This window comes from Lepidothrix coronata, unplaced genomic scaffold (genome assembly GCF_001604755.1).
Source record: "Lepidothrix coronata isolate B3197 unplaced genomic scaffold, Lepidothrix_coronata-1.0 Scaffold1, whole genome shotgun sequence".
Classification (NCBI taxonomy): Eukaryota; Metazoa; Chordata; class Aves; order Passeriformes; family Pipridae; genus Lepidothrix; species Lepidothrix coronata.
In genome coordinates this window covers 2,547,510-2,574,540 of record NW_016690181.1, presented here as the reverse complement: position 1 = coordinate 2,574,540, position 27,031 = coordinate 2,547,510, and the positions used below count along the sequence as shown (strand labels likewise).

Below are 27,031 nucleotides of genomic sequence, written 5' to 3'. Positions count from 1 at the left end.
GCTTCCTTGCACGTAAAAACTCACTGAAGAGAAATCAAGTGGGTTTTTTAGGTTTTAAGAATTCTTTAAAAACTTAATTCTATTACATATCATCAGCAACAACTCTAAATTCTTTTTCCTGGCTTTCTTATTCAATCAAAAGGATATTCTATGATTAGGATTCCACCAAAATAGAGCATCAATATCAGATGTTTAACAGTTGAATGACCAAAAGAAAACCAGGAATGCACTGCTCAGCCAATGTTATTTAAATACATCAGGCAAGGGAGTTAATTAGCACTTACAAAGGTAAAATAAGTCTAAGTAATAATACTAAATATGCTAAACTGGACAGTAAGTGGAATAAGCTTGCCTGTCCCGTGAGTGGTTAAAGACCCTGATCTGTCCATGACGGTAGATGAACTTGGAAATCTGGTATGGCTTTAGGAAGATGTGAAATGGAGACCAAGTTTCTTGTCTTTCAAACAGCTCTGGGTGATTGCACACCTGTAAGAAAGAGAGCATGTCAAATGCTGAGAACAACTATTTAGTCCAATGCAGCATTTACATCCCAAATCAACTATGACTATTGATCACTAAAACTTTAGTATTGATTAATATTGCATAACTATTTTAGTATATCTGCTCAAATTTGCATAGGGCATCATATCTTTCCCTATTCATTTAACGGTATTGCCTCTTCTTCCCAAGTGAACAGCTTTCTTCAACAATCAATTTGTAACCAAACCACATAGCAGCTGCATGCACAATTTGGTTAAAGCTCTTCTACTCCCAACATCATGCTACACTACACCTGAAAGACAACTGAACTGCAAGTAAATTGGCTTGCCATTCCCAGAATTTTTTTTATATGTTGTTTTCTAGAAGTCATATTTTATTTCTGTGCTAATGAATGATTATACTTTTCAAAAGTTATTAATTAAAATAGCCTTACCTTCCTGAACTGCATGACTAGATTCATGAGACTACTAGTGGTGGTCTGTGCTTGCTGAGTAGTGCCCATTGATGATTGCAGGAGGTCATCAATAGAGATTTTGTTTTTCAGAGCTTGGTACAAGAGCTTCTGTCGACTTGTCTGCTGGCAGTACATAAGAATTTCAATCTGCAAAATGATAATGAACATTTAGCCTTTTCTGTCTGCAATGAAGATAGATCGGTACATCAGTACACATGAAGCTGAGAGAAATGCATCTTGAGGAAAGAATAACTTTCTCAAAAAATACTTTTACAGGCAGTTGCATTCAGATCTGTATTTCAGGATCCAACCCAGGAAAGACAACCAATAAGTGTGTTTTGGAAGGCTTGGGTAATAATGTGGGAGACAGACCTTTAAAAGTATGTGAACACAACTAAGTGAATGAATAGATTCTTAAGAAGCTGGGAAAACACTGCACCTGCAGCTGATTAGTTCTAAATCTGACTTCAGTTTTACTATCCTAGGGTTAAAATGCTGCCCACTGAGAGCCCATGATAAGGAGTGTCAGAAGCATAACAACAGTGTCTGTGGAAGTCCATTGAAATGAATAATCCCATCAGAAGAAAGTAGATGTCTCTTAGCCAAGGGTCCCAAAACCAGGGGACTGTTAACCACAAGATCATCCAAGTATTGCTAACATGCATGTGAAATTAAAAGACTAACAAGAGAGAAGAGTATGATGTTGCCACAATGTATTTCTCACTTTGTACAGGCAAGCAAAAAAATCCTAAACCCATGGCAAATCCTTCACAAAGGCAACTGGAAACATTTTATCATCCAATCATTGCTGTATCAATCTCCTTCACTGCCATTAGTGATATTTCTGTCAACTTAATCAGGCTTAAAGGTCTTTGGCTTGTAATTGTTAACAAAATGTCTTCCCTAGAAGAAAAGTTTATTCATTATTTTCACATCTAATGACAATGCTGAGATATGGTGCCAAAAACTGAAGGTCTGTGAAAAGTCTACAATCAAATTTCAGGTATGCAGACTGACAAACGAGTTTGCAAAAACCAGATTATAGAATAGAGCTATGGCAATACACTTATGATACTCACTCCAGATAAATACTTTTTCTCACCTTATCTGACAATTCATTTTCCACATCCTTCTTGATTCTTCTTAACATGAAAGGCTTCAGGATCATGTGCAAGCGGGATAGCTGGTCTGAAATACAAGGAAGAGGAAAGAAGGAACATTTACCTCACTACAGAAGAAAATTATATGGTGTTTTACCACAAATTAGGTCCCTTACTGCTCAGCCACTACCCCCCAGATGAGTTCTTAAAGCATAGAGTTGAGTATTTCTCTGTTATTTTTCTTAAGTGAGTGCTGTGCTACAGTGTTTAGCCTAGGAATCTAAATATTTGCTTCAAAGAATGAACTTCTAAAGCCCTTTATACTCTCCATATTCCTCTGGGCTGAACAATATGGGCTTACATTTATCACCCACTGTTACTGAAGAAGAAAGTTTCTGATGAGCCATTGCTAACTCACGCAAAGAGATCATTACAATTTTAAGTTTTGCTCCCCCCAGATTACAGCATCACAACAACAGGTTATACTGCATTCACAGACAACTGCAGTCTTTTACAACAATCTTTGTAAAAACAAAGTTCTGGGAGTTTGAAAATTCTTAAAACCTTATTTTTGTGACAAGTTCCCAGCTGCACTGTGTTCTATTACAATCACAAACCAGCTGTTTTACCTAACTAGGTTGTCCTACATAACTATCGCCTAAAATTTACTGTGAAGATTTTTTTTTTATAAGAATTTTTATGCTTTTCTTCTGGAGCTCAAAAGATATTTAGTGCTTTGTGTCACATTACGAGCTTGTAACACAATCAGGAGATGTCCAAGATAATGTGCTCTGTAGAAACTTAAAATTACTTAATATATTTATTCTTCTGTGCTTGGTATGGAGAAGGGCTGAAGACAAGTAGCAAATCAACATTTTCTCTACATGTTTTTCTATTCATTACACATGCTACATTATAATCAGAAACACAAACTTTGACATAAACTATGGACAACAGTCCAGTAACATTTCAATCCCATTATGCACCCTCTACTTTAGATGTCATTTCTCACATAAAAAATGAGAAAGTTTATTCATTATTAGTTGGAAAAGGCAACAGATTTTTAATATAAAAATTACAAGAGTTACACACTGCACTCACTCTCATCAATGGCAGATTTGTTCTCTGCATGGCTCTCTATGTCCTTAGAAAACCACTCATTGAACTCTTCATGGGAATCAAACAGCGTTGGCATGATAAAATGCAGCAGGGCCCACAGCTGAAGAAGAGGACAAAACATTGGGTCAGCAAACGTCATCCTACTGTGGACAAGGTAATTGGGGATCCCAAACTCTTGCAGCTCTTCATGAGCAAGATCACTTTACTAGACCATGTGACATGGCAAAATGAAACAAAAAGCCAGCTGCATTCTCTTCCCCCCTCCCCTGAAAAATGCCATACATATCAACTTAACAAAATCTCATCAGAAAGCAGTGAGAAACACAGCACAATTACTACAGTCAACAGAAGGAAAAGTCACTAGAATTAGATTTCATCCTGTAATCCAGGTATTACTTCAAATATCTTTAGTTTTATTTTTATTTGAATGTGTGGCAAGTTTCCAAATTTTTCCTCCCAGAGACGATCCCATGTTTGTTTGCCAGTGGTTTGCTACAAGAATAATCCCACAACCACACAAATACAACAGGTTTCTCAGCAGCTCACATACATTTAGTATGTATTCTTGTTTTAAAGAGAAGCGCACTCTTGTGAGCTCCCACATACCTCAGCCATCGTGTTCTGGATTGGGGTCCCAGTCAGCAACAATCTGTTTCGACACTGGAACTGCAGTAGGATCTTCCAACGAACACTGATAAATAAAAGTAAGAAAAACCATTAAAACTCCTGTAGAAGGATATGAAAATAAGGTCTTTTAAGACCAATTGCTTCCAGTAAGTTTCCCAAATGATTTTTGGAGGTCACTGGATAAAACTATTACAGCTGTTTCCCAGTCTTTCAAAAGACAACTATGGGAAGAAGCACCCTTTTGCAAATGTGAAAAAAATGCATAGTTTATTTAATTTATCTAAATATCCTTTTACTAATTTTTGAAACAAATGCTTGGATACTAATAAAATGTCATAATCAGAATAATTAGCTCCCCAAAAGAAACCGTTATTTTCAATCAGAATGTCATGCATTTTTCAGATGTTACAAGAGGACTGCCTGTGTACGGGCTACTGTGGCAGGAGTGCTGAGCTATACATTACAATCCTCTTAGAGGGGTGGTTTCCAAAGAATGCTGCAGAGACAGACTTTGGTCAGAAAGAGCTTCCACCTAAAGCAGTCTTGAACTTACTCTGTACAGTGGCAACTTGGACAAAGGTTATGGGAAAGCAATTACAGAAGTAAAGAGGGACAAATCCATTACTTGAAAACAAACAGAAAACTTTCTGGCATAGAGTCTTATGACACAGATTGGGCTTTATTGCAGCCAACAGTTTTCACAGGGTTCTGACCTTCATTCATGTCTGGAAGTGCCACTGAATAAGGAATCAAAACACTTTTAATGGAGCCAATATAAGCAATATATGCTAAAGACTACAGACCATTCAACAGGAAGAATTCTGTGAGCAGTCAGCAAAGAAAGTACACGGTATTTCACGCTGTTTTGTTTAACTATCTTGTACTCCATACATGCTTCTGCTTCACAATTACTTTTTAATTACACTTTACATATTTGGAAAAGGAAAATCTAAATACAGAAACCCTAACGGATCAATCCAGTGTCAAAGAGTTATACAGATACTGAACTACGGTAGACACTTACAGGGTCTCATGTTTTAACTTCTATCCCCATGATAATTTGGGTTCTCTTGATATTCCTACAACAGGTTGATACAGAGAGAAGATTTTGTTTCCAGTTAGTTTATTACCTGGAGCTACTTTTGAGTGCTTGCGCTTCATCCAGAACCATGTACTGCCACTTCACTCGCTGGAAATACTTCACATCCTGTACTACCAGCTGATAACTGGTAATTACCACGTGGAAAGGAGCATCCTGAGTATACAGTGTCTTCTATAACCACAAAGGGAGAAACAAATATCCACATAACGTAAATACATTGTCCAGAGTTCACTGTAATTTCAGACTTCTGTTTTACAATCTTTTCTCATTATTACTGCATTTTCCCCAGCTGACTTTTTTTAATTAATTACAGCACAGTTATTCAACTGGTGGACCTGGACTTCAGCCGATTAGTCCCTGAACAATTTCAGATGCTTTTTAATGTGTGAGACAAGACCTGGGCACTGAACCCTACAAAATGCTGTTGTTAAATCAGGGACAATCTGACAGGCCTGCAGGGATTCTGGATTAGGGCATCCTGAGTTAGGTTACTCAAACAGAAAAAACAGTCCTTGACACTGAAACTTCCTGCTTTATTAGCAGAGCTCTAGTTTCTTTAGCTGAACTCCACACTGCAATGAATTGCTCTTCAGCACAAGGGAAGCCTTCTACCTCATGATCTTAATGAAAGCGCTACTACAAGGATGAAGAAATTGAACTCTGTATCCACACATCGTTTAGCTTGGTGACGTTAGCAACAGTTTCTGGTGTACTCTGCACAAAGTCATGCTGGTATTACCTGACTCCAGAACTTCCTGATCACCTTTCTATCATGGGGATTTCCCCAGTAGGGTAGCACCTGGAACAGTAAAAGAATAGAAAGACATTATTTTCAAATAAAGACACCTGCTCCAGAATTTTATACTCTGTATTCTACAAAATGACAAAGACAGACCTCTTTCTGCAAAATAACAAAAAGAGAAATTATTTTTCTTAATGCAGAGAAAAATCAGAAAGCATTTAAAAATACTTTGAAACAGAGCATTCCAGGCAAAGGTATCAAGCAACTTGAGGCCTGATGAAGCTATGCTGAGAATCTGAAAATGCCCAGCAGCATGTTACACCTTCTAGCCAGGTTTTTCTAAAAATGAAAGATGATACTTCGCTTATGGCAGAAAGAGGTTTACTCTCAGCTACTAAAGTTAAACCTCGAGGACTAGAGAGCTTGTTGTCCTGTTTAACATCTCCCATTGTCCTGTTGGTTTTCTATTTCAGAACTGACCTCCAAAACCTGAGATAAAGTTAAAACATCTGGCCTGGATATATTTAATGGAAGAATTTTAAAAGAAAGCACTACTGCCAGAGAAATTTGTTAAACCATTTATAGCTCAAAATTTCATGGCTCCTATTACTGAGGACAGATCTTCGCAGAGCGCTGACTCCTGTCACTGGTTAATAACATTGTACTGCCATCTCCTGTCTGATGGAAGGACTACAGTCAGCAAAGACCGAAAGGGAGGAATGCTGGTTTCTGAGGTGGTGATAAGTCTTGTAACTTCAACTGACAGGTTCCAAAGTGCTTTTAATTGAATATTCTTCATACTGTTCTGAAATATGGATGCTTGTAAAAAAATCAGACTGATCAAAAATGATTTGTTTTTTTAGGTTACATATTCTGCCATGGACCTGAAGAAATAAATTCACTGTAATTTACTACGAGCAGAATTGGCTACACACTTCTGTATGATTAGAAGCAGAAAAAAAAAGTAGTTGAAAAAGATTGATTAAAGTTATAAACATGTGACAATAAGTTTAGAAAACTTCTTTTTAAAACATGTTCTGTTCCACAGATGAGGCAAATATCGTTATGCAAGAAACCCTAAGAGCTATATAATGATGGAAACAGGTTGGGTTTTAAAACAAAAAAACAGAAAATTACCTTTTCCCAAGCATACTGATGGCATTTTTTAAACATTTTCTGTAATTTATTCACAGGAAGGAAAAAGAATAAACAGTTGCTTGCCTATTCTATACAATGAACTGATCAAAGGAAACGAGAGAAAGTAGACAGAATGCCAACTGCTCTAAAGGTTTCTAATCAAGGGCCCCTATTATTTTGAGCTATGGAAGTACATGAATAAATTATTTTTAGATGATTTTTTTTCTTTTGAGTACCTCTTCAATAACACAAGTATTTGTTATTTCTTTATCAGTTGATTTGAAGGCTCAGCAATGCCAAATTATCCCAAAATACAAGTCACTCAAATAATCCAGTACTGAACTGTGTTCCAGCACAACTTCTCCTCATATAGATACCTCAAACTATACACCGCCACAACCAACACATAGTCCCATCAGGGATCTCCAAAGCAAGCTATTTGGTAAAAGGTATGTCCTTTAATATTGCCCTACCCCAGATCAAGAAATCAAATATCACTCATAGCAATACTTTCAAGTTTTTTTCCCACACGTTATTAAGTAGTCAAGACAATCGAACAATTAGCCTGATATCACTGGTATACTAGTTACTTGTAACTAGTATCTTCTACTATTTTCTGTAAGAAAGAAAATCACATGTTTAAAAAAAACTGGATCAAGACCTCTTCATATCAAATGTTACTACGTTAACAACTCAAATACTTAAACATCTATGCAGACGTAACTGCAAGCTTCTGACACTTTTGTCTATCTTTAATTCTAAAATTTCAGCACTATTTTAGCAGTAAACATTTCTTTTCAAATCTTCCTTTGCAACACTCCAATGTTTTCCGCTGGAGAACAGGTAAGCAGTTTGGTTTTCAGTAACTGATGTTTCCTTACTTTCTAACTTATTACGTTTTCACATTCACAATACACCTGAAAAACTTTATTTGTTTTCCTCTAGTCTTTTTGTTCTTATCTCTGTGCCTCACCTCTTTCCTTTTTCTTGACTACTGACTGTTATGTCCATGATTCTCCTATTCTTCTGTAATAACAACTGTATTTTGTCTCCCTCTTACCTGTTTAGAGTTTGTTCACATACAATCGTTATCTGACTCAAATCCACATGAACTGAAGGCTGAAAATACAGCTCTAACCCTAAAGACAGTATATAATACTGAAATATTATTCCTGCTTCTGCTGACAGGCCCACACATTAAAACTATACATCCCCTTGCTGATCTGCTTCCTCACCAAGAAGCTGTCTTTAAGGTGATGCAAAATGAAAATCATGGGATTAAAGTAAGAACATTTTTAAGCATTAGATAATTGAACACTCCAGAAAAAAAGAGGATCATGGAAAAAAATATCAGTATTGGGCTCATTACACAGTTTCAAATTCCAAGGTGATTAAACATCCAGATGTGACAAAGAACTCAGAAGAACAAAATGGTTTGCTCTTGAGAAAACAGAAAGAACTTTCTAGCACATGCTTATTACCTTAAATTTAGGTACAAATCTGGCAAACTCCTGGTGCCAGTTGTTCAGAGTAGAGGCAGGTGAAATTATTAAAAACGGTCCCCAGATGTTCTCTCTCTGGAACACACACATAAATAATTGAGGGGAAGGGATATAGAGATGGTTTGATACAGCTTTACAATTACTAAATGACAGCAGCTACATGAGAGGGAACTGCATGCAACATAGCAAAACTGTCCCAGCACAGCAGGGTGATACAAAATCAAATAGAGCAGATCTAATGTTTAACTAAGACTTATTTCATAACAGCAAAGTTGTTCCCAGAACAAACTCCTTTGTTTCTGAGAGCTGTCACCTTCACGTTACTAACAGCCCCTGTCATTTTGATGAGGAAAAGAACTTCAGGGGGCATTGGAAAGTTTTGCTCCACCACATCACTCATTACAATACCCTCTGGTGAATAACTGAGTTGATCCATTAGTATATTAGCAGTTACAAGCTGGCCCACATAAGGGAGAGAAAAAATAAAGCCCTGTGTAACCTTCAAAAAAATCTCAAGCTGCAGTGCAACAGGGAGACAAGCTAATCTGTTATTCCTTGAGATGAGCTCAAGAACCTTCAGCTCTACACACCCTTACAGTATTTGGCCAATAGTACCACTGAACTGGTACCAAAAGGAACATAAAGAAATGCATGCAATTCTCATTTAGTCACTAGTGCAGCTAATTCTGCTTTTAGTATCACTTCATTGATATCTCCTATATAAGGCAACTGACTGGATTGCAAAGAAGACTTTTTTTTTTTAAAGAAATGTATCTATTTATTTCTGCATGAAGATGTAAGCTTGCTTTTTCTGTTTTGCTTGTCTGCCCTGGAAAAGAAGAACCACTATGCTTCCTAAAAAACCCCACTGAAATATGGAAATCCATGCTGATTGCCATGAAGCTCAGAATTTGGGCTCTCTGATCTGTAAAACTCAGTGAACCATCAAGTGCATGACTTGTTCTCTCACAAGGCAGTGCAAGTGAAAAGATATCACCCTGTGAATAAATGAAAATTCTGTTTTTATTTATATAGACACACAGATACACATAACTATTTCAAAGGCTCCACTAGAAAACAAAGTGTAAAATTACTTTTAAAACACTGAAGCTTTATAATCTAGAACTCATTTCCAACATCTGAAAAGTATGCATCTTCTATCAAGCATACTGCCCAGGAATAAGCTATAATCCACCTACCTCAGCCAGATGTGCAAGGAGAGCAATACTTTGTACTGTTTTACCCAGACCCATTTCATCTGCCAGGATGCCATTGATGCCCTGCAAAAGATCCATAAATGAACACCTTCACTTTACTACTTTTTAATCCATAAAGGACTAACAGAATGGATGCCACTGAATTTAGTGGGAACTGTAAAACAACGCTGACACACTTTAACATCTCTTAAATCTGCTGCTGAGAGATAATTGATATCAAAGGCATTTTCATTCTTCTCTCAGTCTCATTTTTTCCCTTAGCCTCTCTGCACTTTGTGATCATATTGTGAACTAGACACACTCACAAGGACAAGATTGCCTGCAGTTTACCAGCTGACCCAAGCCTGAAACAGTATGCAAATCCAAGCAGCAAAAGACTCCTCAGTGTATGCTCTAAGTGATAAACAGTTGTAAAAACCACAAAAAGAATACTGAACTCAATGTCTCATTCACAGTTATTTCCTAAATATTCAAGATTACTGGTATGTGGCCTAAATAATATTTTCCTTTCTTCTAAAGACATTAAAGATTGACTATATGCAGTCTGCTTTTAAAACCAGTACATTCTTTTGGCCAAGTTTACTTTAATGACTTAAATAATCCTAGAAGTTATAAAAATTTGCAAGATGTATTGAGATACCTGCTCATAGAGGTTGGCCAGCCAATTCATGCCTTTCAGTTGGTAACCTTTCAGTTTTCCATTGAAAATGGTAGGCTGTGGAATATCTTCTCCTGCTCGGATAGAAGGGTTTGCTAAACTGTAGCTCTCTCCAAAGCCAGTACCAGACTTGTTAGCAGCTCGCAAAGCAGCTGCCCGGCTCTCCTTTGCATCTTCATCAAATGATCTGGTCTAAACAGGAACAGGAAAGTATGCTTAAGATGATGAACATTTTAACTTATCAAGAAACCATATAGTAAAATGCTTTACAATTCCCATTAAGACAAAGGATGACTGCCAGAAACTAAGAGAAAATGAGACTGTTCCTGTGCCCAAATCTTTATATTCTGACTCTCTACTTGTTTAGCACAGAGAGTGGCAGTGGAAATTTGAAATTCAAATCTGGCACCCAAGACTAAACAAACCTACTTGACTTGGCTGCTGTGAAAGATCTTAGCTCTCTAGCCTCTACTAATTAGTTTGCTTTCTCTTATACTTCATGGATCCAAAAAATACATACCCGGGCCTGATGAATCTGGTAAGCATCCTCAGCGTTCTTCAGAGCTTGGGCCTTGTAATAGTTACTATCTGAAAACAACATACCCATGTCAGAGCTCTGCAGCAGTAACCACCCAAATAAACACACAGATAAATTCCAGTAATTACAGCAGTGTAATCCTTCTTGCACAGAAGGATTTTGTGCCTGAAATTGTTAAGTTTGCACACTAGCACCCAGGGTACAGTAAATTTCAAAAGAATGCAAAGAAAGGACTGTAGACAAATCGCTTACCATAATCTTCTTGGGTGATGTTGACCACTACCCCTCCACCAATATCAATCTGCCTTTGGGTAGAGCTGTCTTCCAGTTTGCGTAGGATTTCCTCCTGTATTCCATCATGTCCAATATCTCTTTTACGACTCATAAAATGGGCATATAATTCAGTTTGTGTGATCAGGAAGTTAAGTTTTCGCTGCTGCCTCTTTGCCTAAGAGAACAGCATTTACAAAAAACAGATGAAGGGAAAAAAAAAACAGGACAAGAGTTTAATATTTAAAATATATAAAGAAAAAAATTTCATCTACTAAAATATCAACAACTAATCTATCTAAATTATGTTATGCATGTCAATGTAAATGAAAAAGTGTCTTGCCTTCTGGACCCAGAATCATGTACAAACCATCACAAAAGGTTGGCCCTTACTAACACTGAGCTATGTATGTCTGAGAGACACACGCTGCTTCTCTAATTCCTTCCTCCATTTCACTCACTTGTAAAGAATTTAAGCAGAAGGGTTTTTTTTAATCACCTCTCACTAATTAGAAGAATTATGTAAAGAAAAATAAGACAGCAGAAGAAATATGTGGAATAGTGCTGAAACTGAACAAATAACTGAATTTCACAGCCTGGATTTAGTAACTCAAATCATCCGTTCACTTCTGTGTCTCCTCAGTAGATTAATTATCAGCAATCTGTGGTTTTGCTGTACCTCTCTCATCTCCTCATCCAGCTTGCGTTGCTCCAGAGCCTCCTTCTCAGCTCGTTTGCGATGTTCTTTTTCCACCTTTTCATACTTTTTCCAATAGAGAAGCATCTCCTTGGTAAGACGACGCGCTCGTGGTAGAGTTTCCTTACAGTTTTTCTGGGCTTGGATAGCGGCTCGACGTACCTCCCTCATGCACTGATGGGCAAGCTAGAAAGAAATAAGATTTTGGGAACAGTGATAAAATGGGCAGATTTTAGAGAAAGCCAGCAATAAACATCATCAAATTTAATTATAACCAAGTCTGATCCTTCAGAAGAGAAAAAACTGTGATACTTTACTCAGCAGTAATGCTTCTGAAATGGCATGAAAGAATATGAACTTCCAAAAAAATACCAAGATGGTGGAGAAGACAAAATCTGAAGACAGCTTCAGCATGGCATAGGATTTAAAAGACTGATCTGGTGAGTAGGCCCTTGAAAGGAACTCAGGAGAACAGAATTCATGGCCTGCCTGCAATTCTGACTCACTTGTTTCTTGACACTTTTCTGTGGTTATTTTCTCACTTTTTAATAAGGTTGCTGCAATAGGACTATTGGTAGAACACAATCCTGTTCATAGTAATACACAGAAAAGTGAGGCAGTATTCTACAATTTTCCCATTTCATGAAGAAGCACAGTAGAATGTCATTTTTTGCTCTAGTATAAATAAATCAACGTCATTGTCAAAATTGCTGGGTTTGATGTTTGTGCCAGGTTTTTTTTCCTTCACTAAAGTTTGCACATCAAAAATTCTAACATACAGATTTCAAATCATAAAACAAAACAAAAACAAATTAAAAAAAGTGGAATTTCAAAACCTTTAAGTCTTCTGCATTTCATGGTTGGACTTGATAATCTTAAAGGTCTCTTCCAACCTTAATTATTCTATGATCACTCGTTTGCTAAAATGTCGTTTATGATACCTACAAATACAATACTCACAGCTTATCTGGGCAGAGATCCAAAGAAAACCAGTTATCTGCTAGCTAAGGGGGACCACAGGAGAGAACCTACCTACAGCAAAGTTTCTTAAACATACCCAAGCAGGTCCTGTTTTCTGCATCCCTTAGATAGAAAATGCACCCTTTTTTGATAATGTATATACAGAAGAGAAAATTTCCTGCATTACCTTTGTCCTACATTACATTGTCTCCAACAATTCTGAGTCATATATTTGATTACCTTTTCATTAGCGACATAAATGAACCAGACACTTGGGTGTAACACTTGAAAAATGCTCTGAAAGCTATTACCAAATGTTCATAAGTAAAGCTTTCTAGGTAGAAACATTGCCACTTCTCAGGGAAGACTCTGATGAGGAGATGAATTGCTTTTGCAATCACTTAAGCAGAAAACTGCTCTATTTTTAATCTCAGGTCCTGTATATATTTATGTAAATTATCACAATATTCCAAGAGCCCCTTAGACTTAAATAAGAATGCTTAAACCAGCAAGTTCTAGACAGCGGTTATTTGGGCAGCTAAAAAGTCAGAGCGTATCAAAGTCAGTAATTTATAGTATCGAATATTAGTAAATTTGAAATGTACAAACTAAATCTCACAAAAGCCAAGCACATCTCACGAAAAAACCTCACATGGCTTGTTTCATCTGTTGCTTATGAAACATGCCAAAATCACACACCTAAAAAACGAAAAGCCTTATACTAAATGACAAAGAACTTGTATACAGTGCTTTCTCCTATGCTACCATAGTCAGTATTGTGAGAAACAGAAGAAACATAAAGAGGTTACAGTTTGCTTATTACATCCAGCACAAAAAACAGTATAAAACAAAACACCACCTACCTTTTTGCTGTTGGTTAGGAAAAGGTTGCGGGCTGAAGCTTTCTGTTTGTATGCCTGTAAAACAATACCATCTTTAAATTAGTTAAAGGGTAATGGCTGCACAGTATTTTAAAAGATCACTAACCAGGCTTCGGCAGGTACATGTGCCAACTGCAGCCATGCACACTATTGTATAACTGGGTATAGGTACTGCAAGTATTCTTCATTTTGACTGAAACAGCTTTTCATCTTTAAATTACTGAAGGCATACATTAATGTATTCCAAATCCTGAAGAAAGCATGCAAAACACCTCCTTTTTCTCAGTAGTTTCTTTAATTATTATTATTGCAAAGCAGGGTTCTCCTACTTCACTGTTATCACTGAAGTAAACAACATTTTCCACCGTTTCCTAGAGATGTTAAGAATTAATGCAGATCTGATGTTCCTCACATGATCAAAATCAGACTTCTGAAAAAATATGGTGTACCAAACTGCACATATCCTTTGTTTGGCTTTTAAGATCACAAAGGATGATTCAGCCATCACTTGTTTTAAACGTCCTAGAATTCAAAGTCTGCTAACTGTGAACTCCAAAAAGCAGGTTCTAAGGTCCACTCTGATCATCTCAGAAAACTAGTAACAGTGAACCCATGCCTGAAGCCTGTGCTGCAAATGATACAAACACTTTTCCCTAGACTGTTTCTGAAAGAAGTTTTGAAAAACACACATGCTATAATGATCGAAACATTCCTTTCCTGAACTTTATGGTAAACCTAGATAGTGGTTTGCCTTACGCTGCCATCCTGTAGATTAGTATGAGTACCTGCTGAAGTTTACCATACTTTTCATTGAAAAGGACTGAATAGCCATGACAAAGCACTGCATGATCCATTCATTGGTATGAAGGAATATCACTGGTAATAAGGAATCTGAACTACACTTTGCTTATAGATTACAGAATACCAGTGAGGTCACTAATGACCACCGGAAAAATCAGGTCTTACTTTATTCTGTTTTTCCAAGTGTCAACTTCCCACTAAATTAATTTTCTGTTTCACTTTCTTGATATGATCACTGATGTAGTGCAACTAGCCAAGCTTACCTTTGGCAACTCCTTTTTAACAATGGTAAGCCACACTTTCCGTCGACGTGCATTAAGCTGCTCAATAGACAAATGCTTCTTCTTGGACCCAGGTGGTGGCGTATCATGAGAAAACTTGGCAAAAACTTTGGTCTGGTGATGGTGGCGTCGTGGTGACTCCTCTGAAGAGAGTTCTTCATCCCGTCTCCTCTTTTTCTTTACTTTTTTCAACTTGCCTGCATGGCAACAATGATCATAAAAATACACTTCTTTTTCTATTTTTGAGACACACTTAGTCAGGTATCTTTCCTGAGTAAACTGTCCTAGTCAATTTATAGGTGGAACCAACAAAGAAGCCAAGCTTATCCATGTTTGCCAGTTCTGGGAGCATTCATTTATTCTATTAGGTATTTCCTCACTACTCTAGAATGGAAAGATTTTCTTATTTAATAGAGGGGTGAAATGCAATTACTTCCACCCAGGAAAACATTAAGCATTAAAACGTCTAGGACCTGCTGCAATTTCTCTTGCTTTGTGCTAAAATTCTACTTAAAGACATGTAAAGGTAAGACATTTAAAGGTAACAACACCAGCATTTAGTACAATAAGTCTCAAAGCAAATTTGTCAGGAGTTGAAAGATATTGGCATGTTGTCTTGTATTACAGATACCAGCTTACAGAGGCAATTCATACTGGTATCAGATATTAAAAATATTCTCTGTGAGTACACAAAATTATGGATGCTGCAAGATTAGCGGAGAAAAAACCACCACAGTTAAAGGAACTTGGAAATAAAGAGGAAGGAAGCCCAAAATAACCTCCTTAAAATACAGCTCAAATTTAAGTACTTGCACTAGAGAGAGTTCACCTTACACTATCAGTTCATAGCCTTCTCTTTCTGCTTCCTTACAGATTTACAACTGCTATCAGCTTGAACAAGAAAGGAAACTGTACTTCCTGGCAAACGTGCATCTGAGAAACTCCAGCTGGTACGTCACAGATATAATTCTATTTTAACTCACACTGGACATCAATTCCAAGTTCCCTCTAATTTCCAGCAAACCCTTTCACTCCCTATAACTTCTTGTTCACTAGAATTACATATTCCACAATAACTGCAGCAGGTACTGGGTAAGTCCTTACATTTTACATGGAACTACTGTGTTTTCAAAAAACTCTTGAGTAAATGGACCATGCTATAAAACAGTGCTTATGGACTCTGAAGCAATGAATATAGCTATAAGATATCTACTGCATAACTCCTTCATTCTATATTCAGAGGTCCACAAAGAATATCTTAACCCGTGAACTCTCCAGTCACACCCCTTTTTTTTCCACCCTACCTTTCAAGAAGCCACATGATAAAGCACAGTATTTTCTGAAGATTTTTTCCTTTGGCAGAACTTGGTATTTCCATGCAAAACCCTCAAGTTTTTAATATTTATGTTTATTCAAAGGAAATAACATAGGAAAGAAGTTAAATCAGAGTAGCCCTTTAAAAACCACTGAAAACCACCAGGTTAGTGACTTTACCTTTTATTTTTTTCTCTTCTTTAAACTTCTTTTTCTTGGGCCCTAGCAGGTGGCGCTGCTGCTCATAGTAAGGGTCGTGGGTGGACAGCAGCCCTGCGCTGTAGTACTGATACTGCTGCAACTGAAGGGTATGAAAGTGAGCAGCTAACAGAGACAGCCAGAGAACAAGTTCACATCTTGAACATAAATAAGAGATCAGGAAACATCCATTTCTCCATATTTTTCATTTGTTATCAGATATCACACGGTGCCCAAAGTAAAACCACTGCTCCCAGAGGTAGCCTCCAAGTTCTGCACAGGGAACCAAGCCCACCCAGTAAAGTAAGAGGGAAGAGTGGACAGTGAAGTTTACACTTTCAAAACACACTGCTGTCTTTTCCATATGGGTGCTGCTCAGCAAGACAACACACTACATGAAGAGAACCAAATATGGACCTACTATTTGTTTTGCCCACATTCCCAAATTACATACATGTTCTACGTTATGATTCCAAAGGATGAAAAAGAGCAGGTTTAGGAAAAAGGCATTTAAAAGATATCCACAAGGACAAACAACTTGAATACCCAGACTGTCAAGTAAAAATATAGCTGCCTCAGCATTTTTTCCTCTAAATGATCAAAAAAGTCAGTATATTCCCATCATTATTCAGCTGAAGCATTGAAGAACTACACACAGGTTACACATAAACAGGTAAATTAAAGACACTATCACTCAGAAATTAACTATTTAAAACCTCAGCATACTTTTGAGTTAATAAAATATTTTTGAAAGGTGAGACGATCAGCATAAAGAAACTTTTTTGGACAGATGTGTTTTCCCCCCTCATGACTGTGTACTGCTGATCTGACAATACACTGGTTATTTTCACTGGGTGAAAATAAATATTTGTGTAACATCTAACAAAAATTATGGCCTTGGGAAAAATTTAGGTGTATGAATATTCATGTAGTTATGCAATATTTCAAGAAATTAACAAAATCTTGAGAACTTTACAAGTAAACAAAGGAAAAAAGTGGACAGAAGTAAAGACCTGCGTGGGAAAATACTCATTCACTTTTCTGGAGAAATTTCAAAGAAATATAAATCAAGAAGACAAATTTTAACTTCAGACACATCCTCTGATAACAGAATAGGATTACTTCCTTCATCTGAGGATACTTTCTGCTGCAATTCAAAACAGCAGTGAAAACTTCCGCAAAATCCCTTGTAATTTGAAGAAATACATTAGCAGAATCAAACCAGTCATAGAATCTGGCCTAATATTAAGAAAAATGCAGAAATGTGGCAGACTATTTTCTTCTAAGAAGGTAAGCAGAAAATCCAAAACTTAAAAAAAAGTAAAAAAGAAAGAGAATCAAGTAAAACCCCAAATCAGGACAGCAAACAAGGTAGAAAACTAGGCACTCTCAAGATTGTAAACATCACCTTAATATTCATCACCTCAATGATGATGTAAATACACTTGAACAGCAGCTACTACCTGTATTAGAATTTAACTCGCCACACCTCAGTTTTCATATATATTATCCAAATCTTACATCCTAAACCCTTATAGTTGCTCTAGTGAGTGGGACAGAGCACTTTGGAAGCTATATGCCACACATGTGCCAGTACTAGCTACATACATTACTGACAGACTGGCAGCGTGAGGCATCAACAGCCTTTCATTCTGTATGTAATTAATTAACTGAACCTTGTCTGAAACTAACTTTAGACAGTTACAGTCTACCAAACAACAGGGTATTTTCCAGTCTATAAAATGAGTTTTGATAAAAATGTAAGAGCAATTAAAATAAGGCAGTTAAAGACAAATTCTGGATTTTTACCTCTTTGTCTTTGCTATATTTAATTTGATGCAATTTCTTATATTTGTGTAATTGCAGCATACTGTGAAGTTCCTCCCTTGAAAGTGAAAATTCTTCATCCTCTCCGTCCTCATCACTTGGTGAATCTGTGTCACTGGAGTCATCACTCAGAAGGATACTCTAATAAGAATAAACAGGAATTAATTTAACTATCACAAGTCCCTGTACTGAATTGCTTACTTATGCAAAACACCCTTGAGCCTTTACTTAATAAAAGGGTGTGGGTCTGGCTCAACAACAAAACTTCGCGTTTGTCTTTAATCTAAAATTACTCAAACGGAAAACAGTTTTCTGAGGAGCAGTATGGTGTAGCAGTGAATCCAATACACATTTTGTGACTGCAGAATCATAGAGTTGTTTGGGTTGCGTAATGGGTCTGGCTGAGATGGAGCTCATTTCCCCGTAGCAACCTTCACAGTGCTGTGCTCTGCACTGGTAGCTGGAAAGGTGTTGATAACACACCAGTGTTTTGGCTACTGCTGAGCAGTGCTGGCACAGCATCGGCAGAGTCTCTCAATGTTCCTCTCCCCCCATCGAGGGCAAGATCCTGGGAGAGGACTAAAGCAGGCCAGCTGACCCAAACTAACCAAAATAAACCAAACTAACTAACTTCCATACCATATGAAGTCAGCTCAGATATAAAAGCTAAGGAAAGGAGGAGAAATGAGGGGCATTTGTTATTTACAATGTTTGCCTTCTGAGCAACCACTAGGTGTGCTGAAGCCCTGCTTCCCAGGAAGTAGCTGGGAATTGCTTGCCAATGGGAAGTAGAGAATAAACTTTGTTATTTTCCTCTGTGCACGCACAAACTACTGCTTTTACTTTAGCAAACTGCCTTATCTCAGCCTAAGAGTTGTTTTCCATCTTACTCTCTCTCCCCTGTCTGGAGAAGGGGAAGTGATAGAGAGGCTTGGTGGGCACCTGGCAACCAGCCAAGGTCAACCCAACACAGGTTGGAAGGGGACCTTGGAGATCATGGAGTTCCAACCCTGTTGCTGTGGGCAGGGACACCTTCAACTAGACCAGGCTGTTCAGAGCTCCAGCCAGCCTGGTCTTGAACATCTCCAGGGATGGGGCATCCACAACTTCCCTGGGCAACCTGTTCCAGTGCCTCACCATCCTCACAGTACAGAATTTTTTCCTAATAACTAATCTAAACCTACTGTCTTTCAATTTGAACCCATTCCCCCTTGTCCTGTCACTACATGCTCTTGTAAGTAATCTTGGTCCATCTTTTCTTTTTCTTTCCCTTCAAGTACTGGAAGGCTGCAATTAGGTCACCCCAAAGCCATCTCTTTTCCAGGCTGAACAATCCCAATTCTCTCAGTCTTCCTTTATAGGAAAGGTGCTCCATCCCTCTGATCAACTTGGTGGCCCTCCTCTGGACTCACTCCAACTGATTTGGGGGGAGGTAGTTAGTTCTCTAAGTTTGGTGATAGTTAAGTCATTTTAGTCCACTTTGTCTGCTTGTGGTCTCAGAAAAGCAGCAGTGAGAAAAGCCAGGATACCGGTAGGGGCATTTTGTTATGTATGGTTGCAGGTCCTTTCCTACCTCATTTGTAGTTTGTCCTGATATTCTACTACTTCTACCTGTATCAGCTGCAGCAGGTTTGGCTCTTGTTTGACCTCCTGGCAAAACATTTTTGCTAACTACAGAAGGCTATAGTACAATGAAAATGCAAAGACAGCATAAAGCCTCCATTCCACTCTTCTTTCATCCTCATTGAGACCTGGTACTGAGTTCAACTTAAGAAAAATCTTTCAGTTGAGTCCCAAATCTCCATTTAATACATTTCATAATAGATCATTTTAATTTGGATAGTGCACTAAAATTAATTCAAGTTCTGAATGTATACTCACTGCCAAGGCCATCACTAAACCATGCTACCAAGTACCACATCCACATGCCTTTTGAATACTTCCAGGGATGGTGATTCCAACACTTCCCTGGGCAGCCTGTTCCAATGCCTGACCACCCCTCCAGTGAAGAAACTTTTCCTAATATCCAATCTAAAACTTCCCTGGCACAACTTGAGGCCATTTCCTCTTGTCCTGTTGCTTGTTATTTGGGAGAAGAGACTGATCCTCACCTCACTACAACCTCCTTTCAGGAAGTTGCGGAGAGTGATAAGGTCTCCCCTGAGTCTCCTTTTCTCCAGGCTAAACAACCCCAGCTCCCTCAGCCACTCCTACCGGCTCCATTGCCCTTCTCTGGAAATGCTCCCGCACCTCAATGTCCTTCTTGTAGTGAGGGGACCAAAACTGAACACAGTATTTGAGTGCGGTCTCATCAGTGCTGAGTATAGGGGGACAATCACTGCCCTGGTCCTGCTGGCCACACTACTGCTGACACAAGCCAGGACACCATTGGCCTTCTTGGTCACCTGGACACACTGCTGGCTCATGTTCAGCCGCTGTCGACCAGCACCCCCAAGTCCTTTTCCACCTGGGTAGCTTTCTAGCCACTCTTCCCCCAGCCTGTAACAATGCCTGGGGTTGTTGTGACCCAAAGGCAGGACCGGACACTTTGCCTTGTTGAACGTCATACAATTGGCCCTGACCCATCAATCCAGCCTGTTCAGATTCCTCTGCAGAGCCTTCCTACCCTCCAGAAGATCAACATTCCCACCCAACTTGGTGTTGTCTGCTAACTGACTGAGGGGATAAACTGACTTGATCCTCTTGTTCAGATCATTGATAAACATATTAAATAGGACCAGGCCCAATACTGAGCCCTGGGGAAAACCACTAGTGACTGGTCACCAGCTGAATTTCACTCCATCACTCTCTGAGCCTGGCCATTCAGACAGTTTTTTATCCAGTGAACAGTGTACCCAGTCCAAGTCATGAGCAGTCAGTTTGCCCAGGACAGTGCTTTGGGAAATGGTGTCAAAGGCTTTACTGAAGTCTAGGTAGACAACATTCACAGCCTTTCCCTCATCCACTAAGCAAGTCACCTTGTCATAGAAGATGAGCAGGTTGGTCAAGCAGGACCTGATATTCATAAATTCATGCTTGTTGCACCTGATTCTCTGCTTATCCTGTACATGCTGTGTGATGGCACTCAAGACGATCTGCTCTATAACCTTTCATGGCACTGAGGTCAGGTTGACAGGCCTGTAGTTCCCCGGATCCTTCCGCCAGCTTTTCTTGCAGATGGGCATCACATTTGCTAACTTTCAATCAACTAGGGCCTCCCTGGTAAACTGGGACTGCTGGCAGATGACTGAAAGCGGGTCGGTGAGCACTTCTGCCAGCTCTCTCAGTACCCTTGGGTGGGTAACTTTGTTCATAGATTCCACAATAGCTGCATTTCTTTCCAATATTCTTACCTTCAGCCACTTTCTGCTTTTCTTCAGTTTGGAAAAGTTATACAAGCTCCCTTTTTCAGACTTTGGTTCTGTTAAATTAAAAATAAAAATAAAGTCCTTAAGAAATAATGTCGTTCCCAGCTAAACACAAAGAAAGCAGACATTCAACCTAGTGCATGCCTACCTGGCTGCAGTACTCCATTCAGGGAATGTGTGTTCAGCATCCCAGAATTCCCTGCTCCAGATGACTCCCCAAGCAATGAGTTTGTAGGCTCTTCCTTAACTTGCATCAGGGGATCCCCAGACTGAGGCAGCAAAGGACTGTCATCCAATCCATCTTCACTTTCATCGCTGCAAAAAGATACGTAATATAGTGACAACGAAAGGAAAATATTCAAAAGAGAAGATGCCCATGCAACTTTCTTACATCTCCCTTGTCTAAAGGTTTGAGAATTGAGACAGCTTCAGATGTAATTTTACACATTAGACATGTTGCTGTTAATAATTTCCCATTAACCTCTCAGCAACAGTTAATCATCAAACTAGCCTGGCTATATGATCAACCCGCACCTCCAGTGATAGAAACCTTTACAAGGTATCTAATAAGAAGCACGAACTAAGCAAGAAACTAATATCAAGTCAAACTGAAGCACAATATTGTCATCCTCGCATGTAGATGTAAAGCTATACTTTTCCTAATTCTTGCGTGGATCTTATTACATGCTTGTAAACATACCTGTTACCCATTGCCCATGCAGTTATCAGTTCTGTAACTCGACAATTCCAAAAAAGTGATTAAATTAAACATGTTATTGTTTTGGGACAGAAATGAACATACCTTGGTGACTCACTTCTTAATGCGACAACTTACGTACAAATAAATTCTGCATCAGTCTTTGCATTTTATTTATGGCTACAGGTCATAAGTGTCCCTGAAAATCAACTTAGTGCTTCCTCATCCTACTTTTTGCAGACAAAGAAAGTTTTGGCCACTTACTTACAAAAAAGATCTTTAAAACATTTGTGCTAGTTTGTACATGGGCTGGTAACACAATGGATTACCAGTGTGCACTAAGAGAACCACAGTCCAAAATCTTTCATACAATCATAGAATAACCCGAGTTGGAAGGGACCCACAAGGATCATCAAAGTCCAACTCCTGGCCCTGCACAGAATCACCTCAAGAATCACACCATGTATCTGAGAACATTATTCAAATTCTTCTTGAACTCTGTCAGGCTTGGTGCCATGACCACTTCCCTGGGAAGCCTGTTCCAGCCATCCTCTGGGTGAAGAACCTTTTCCTAATATCCAACCTAAACACGCCCCATCACAGCTTCATGCCACTCCCTTTGGTCCTGTCACCGGTCACCAGAGAGAAGAGATCAGAAAAGCTTTGTTTCAGAACTTGGAGCCAATCATGGATTTACCAGTAAATTTAATAGTATTTCTTACATCTCCTCTTTTCTAGGCTGAACAATCCAAGTGACCTCTCCTTCTTCAAAGAAGAAGAGTTTATAATTAACAAGTCACTACTAAATTCTTAAAATTGTGTTGTCTGGGAACAACGTAAAAAAAAAAATGCTTGTCTTTCCTTGGTATTCCCAAGGGAAAATGGAAAAGGTTTTGGTACCTGGATATACTCCTGTTAAAGATGGCAGATGTCTGTCGTAAAAACTGATCCAGTTGCAGAGCTTTCTCCAGGTATTGCAGATAGAGGGGTTTTGCCAGCTCTGAGCAGCTGCCATCCTCCCTGGCACCCAGCTCTGAAGCCATAGAACAAACTTTTCCTCATGCACAGGTGCCTCTGAACACACTGCTGTTAAAAAGAAACAAGAGTCATTATCATCACTGCCTCCTCTAAAAGGAATCAACTTGGTGAGCAGGCAAATCTACTCCATGCTGCACCAAATGCTAATATCTCACAGAATGCAGAACCGAGGTAGTTCTGGGCAAAAGCTTAGGTTGCCGTTAATAGGTACAGTAAACAAATTCCCGCTCAACTTTCCAACACAATATTACCACAGCCAAAAACTAAATTCTTAGGTTTCTTTTCTATGACTCTGTGGATGCTGTTTAATGGGAACGAGCACTGTATTGACCTAGTATGATAATCCAAGTGGTGACGTAGAAACGCAGAGTCCTATGAAGCCAGTCCTCAAGCATCTACAGTAAACTTTCATCACTATTACAGATAACACGTTTAACTCTGAACAGAGGGCAGAGATATATATAAATAAATATATATAAACTTACTCAAAAAAGAAAGAACTACTGAAAATACTGTTGTTCTTCTGTTGCTTTTACCATTCAGTTCACAGCTAGTCTACTGAATACTTGTAAGACCTCTCCTTTACCTTAAAGCAACATTACTCTTACAGCACTCAAAGTTGTTACCTGTTGGCAAACAACCTACAAATACTTGACAAAAAAACCCTTTTGCATTCTAAAATTCAACTCTTATTTTATTAAAGAAAAAATAAAACATAAATAAAAAAAATAATTAGCAATTTACTACATACTTTTTAATATTTACAAATTCAGGACATATTCTAGCTTTATGTTTTTTCAGTAATAAAAATCGTCTGCCTGATTTTCATTTATTTGTTCTCACTATTTAAAATTCTTAATAAACCCAAACACATTCCCCTGCAATATTTGCATAATACATACTTTAAAAACAAAGCTATCAAAACATTTTATTGCTCTGTCAACTGCAGTTTACTTTTCCAGCTACAAAGGATGTCATAACAACTGTTACAGTAATAGCTCTGTCAACTTGAATTTTACTTTTCTTCAATTACAAAAGATGCCATCATCATTATAATAATAGTGAGAAAGATAAATTATTTCCAAATCTGCAGTTGTTACTGTATAAATGAAAGTGCTGTCAGTATCCTAAATATTATAATATTTAATAATAAATAAACGCCTTAAGCTTTTACTTCCAATGGAGAACAAAAATCATAGAATGGTTTAGGTTGGAAAGGACCTTAGAGAACATGTAGTTCCAACCCCTCTGTCATGGGCAGAGACACTTCCCACTAGAACAGGTTTCTCAAATTAAAACCAGTCAGCTTTAGTCAGATCTAGATTAGTTGCTCTTCTGAAGGATTCTTCTGGTTTCTGTCACTTCTTAAAAATACTACAAAAACTGAAGCAAACTTCACATCAATTTATTTAAAGACATTTTATAGTTGTTCAATTATTAAATCAGTAACTAAATTGTTTTATGCTTATATAAGTGAACATACAGATTGGGTACCCAATCTTCAAACTGTTTTCAAGTCTTTTATTCTCAAAAATTATAGAACAGTTTTAGATCTTCTAAAGTAACAAGAAACTACAATAAGCGATTCCCACCTTGAGACTAATNAAACTGAAGCAAACTTCACATCAATTTATTTAAAGACATTTTATAGTTGTTCAATTATTAAATCAGTAACTAAATTGTTTTATGCTTATATAAGTTCACATATACAGTCTGAAACCCAGCACCTAACCTTTTTCAAGTCTTTTATTCTCAAAAATTATAGAACAGTTTTAGATCTTCTAAAGTAACAAGAAACTACAATAAGCGATTCCCACCTTGAGACTAATAGCTGTGGTTGAACAAGAGCAAATTTTATTATTTCTTAATAAATACTCAGTGTTAACGTCCTTATCCACAGAGAATAACCAATATCATACCAGAAGCCATTAGACAGGATACCAGCTCTGATCTAAAAATCATTTTTAGACTGAAGCTATCTAGGTTCAGCTTTCCATATATCAGGTCTTTGCATACGTGACAGCAATTGAATGGTTGACCTCAGTTACCAAATACCCATTTCCAGCAAAGCTTATCAGAACACCTGAAAACTTTCCTTGTAAGGGTAGTGAGATGCACATTTTCCAAGCAACTTTCATGCACATATGTCATAGTGCTTAACAGCCATTTAAAAACCCAACCAACCAATCAATCAAATGGAAAACAAAAGAAAAAATGAACAAACCCACCCTAAAATCAAAAACTGTCTTCCAAGAGACAGGGCTATGAACCACAGACTCATTTAGGTTGGAAAAGATCTCTAAAACCATCAAGTCCAACTGCTAACCCAACAGTGCCAAATCCATCACTAAACAATGTCCCAGGTGCCATATCCACACACCTTTCAAATACCTCCAGGGACAGTGACTCAACCTCTTCCCTGGGCAGCCTGTTCCAGTGTTTGGCAATGCTTTCCATGAAGAAATGAAGTAAAAGGGTTAAAAAATGAGAGGAAACATGAAACTTCCATCTCTAACGGAAGAAATCATTCAAGAGGTGATAGAAAAGGACACCATGAAGGTGAAAGTGGTTTTCCTTCAGATCACCAATAAAAATTATATATTTTATAGGGGCAAGAATCTATCCCTAGTACAATATCAGAAAAAGTATGGTGATTCCTTTTATTACTCCATTTCAAAATCTATCAACAAGAGCACGTGTTATATTAACATGGTTAACTCAGAACCACGTGGCATCTTTCACCTGTCTGCTCTTTGCAGAAAACCATGTTCCCAAACCTCAACATTTAGTGGCATTACCGGTCCTCTCAGCGCTGTGGGGAAAAAAATGTGCCCCAAAGGGCATAAAGCACACAGGACTTGATTTGGATTCATGGCCTCTGAGGAAGATAAAAAAACAAACGCACTCTACTGCCCTACAATGAGCCTTGCCCTCACAGAACTATAAAAGCTTAAGAACAAAATAAAGGAAAAGAAATAAGATAGATTTGAGGTCAAGTTTTTAACTGCAGGACAGCAAACAGGCCAGAGGCAAAATAAACACAACCATCTTCCTGATCCACAATGAATAACTGGATGCTATTCTAGCTGCCCAGACACACTTGCTCAAGTGTTGGTCTACGTGGTTCTACCCAACTGGATCAGTGCCCCTGCTCCCACAGTGCTTATCTGCCTCCGTGCTCATACAGTTTAGGAGATAATCCAGCAGGAGAATATTTCTTTACTTGTAAGATACAAATGACCCTGTCATAAGAAGATGCTGACAGCTGTGTTTAGTAAGTAGAAAACTAAGATATTTTCTCAGGAGTGGCTCATTGGTACTGCACAGAGTTCCCAGGCAAGCATAAGAGCAAGTGATAATATCCTCCATCTGCAGTGACTACAGTTATTGTAAAGAGGAGGTTTTACTCTGTATTTTAATATATTAAATCCCCTTGTTGTGTACAGTATGCTAAGCATGCACACTTACACGCTAAGTAACTGTCTCATCCTTACTTTTTTTCAGATACCTATGCTCTTACATATTACTTTCCAGATCAGGAAACCTTACATTTCCACATTTAATAAAGTCCTTCTTAAGCTGACATAGTATAAGTACTGTGCATTTCACCCATATGAAGAGACATGCCTTTGCTTGTCTTCCTATTTTAATTACTCTTGCCCCCAAAACAGTTACTAGTCTATATCCCACCTACCAAATAAATAAATAAACACAGGAGAACTTAACAATATTCTTAAATATATTTACAATGCCCAAAACAAATTTAGTAAGTGTTACACAAGCACATTTGAATAGAGAATAGTTTAGACATTGAATTCAGCCCTTTCATTTATTCATGCTAACAGTTACACAGCGCTTCTCTGACGAACAAAGCAATAATACGGAAAGTAAATGACAGACATCTCTTCATTCTCTGTTCTTTTGTTTCCACTCTAGGTTTTAAGAAACAAAGATTTCCAATGGCAAAACCTGCTTGAATACTGCAACAAGAGAAGATGGGAA

The 27,031-nt window shown here is 38.1% G+C and overlaps 1 protein-coding gene across 2 annotated transcripts in view; it reads right to left on the bottom strand.

Annotated features, from left to right (window-relative positions):
* The window catches only part of INO80 (INO80 complex subunit), a 68,158-nt gene that overhangs the window by 36,424 nt on the left and 4,703 nt on the right, over positions 1-27,031 (bottom strand). For both annotated transcript variants that reach the window (XM_017812368.1, XM_017812358.1), the window contains exons 2-21: positions 22,892-23,077; positions 21,443-21,609; positions 21,280-21,347; positions 17,909-18,067; positions 16,082-16,202; positions 14,570-14,784; positions 13,488-13,541; positions 11,647-11,850; positions 10,950-11,145; positions 10,680-10,747; positions 10,142-10,351; positions 9,484-9,564; positions 8,264-8,359; positions 5,643-5,702; positions 4,932-5,074; positions 3,781-3,865; positions 3,157-3,274; positions 2,058-2,143; positions 935-1,102; positions 353-486 (exon numbers count right to left, since the gene is read on the bottom strand). In XM_017812368.1, the coding sequence (XP_017667857.1) occupies positions 353-486; positions 935-1,102; positions 2,058-2,143; positions 3,157-3,274; positions 3,781-3,865; positions 4,932-5,074; positions 5,643-5,702; positions 8,264-8,359; positions 9,484-9,564; positions 10,142-10,351; positions 10,680-10,747; positions 10,950-11,145; positions 11,647-11,850; positions 13,488-13,541; positions 14,570-14,784; positions 16,082-16,202; positions 17,909-18,067; positions 21,280-21,347; positions 21,443-21,609; positions 22,892-23,034 (2,576 nt within the window). In that variant the 5' untranslated portion in view covers positions 23,035-23,077. The remainder of the gene's footprint in view (positions 1-352; positions 487-934; positions 1,103-2,057; positions 2,144-3,156; positions 3,275-3,780; positions 3,866-4,931; positions 5,075-5,642; positions 5,703-8,263; positions 8,360-9,483; positions 9,565-10,141; positions 10,352-10,679; positions 10,748-10,949; positions 11,146-11,646; positions 11,851-13,487; positions 13,542-14,569; positions 14,785-16,081; positions 16,203-17,908; positions 18,068-21,279; positions 21,348-21,442; positions 21,610-22,891; positions 23,078-27,031) is intronic.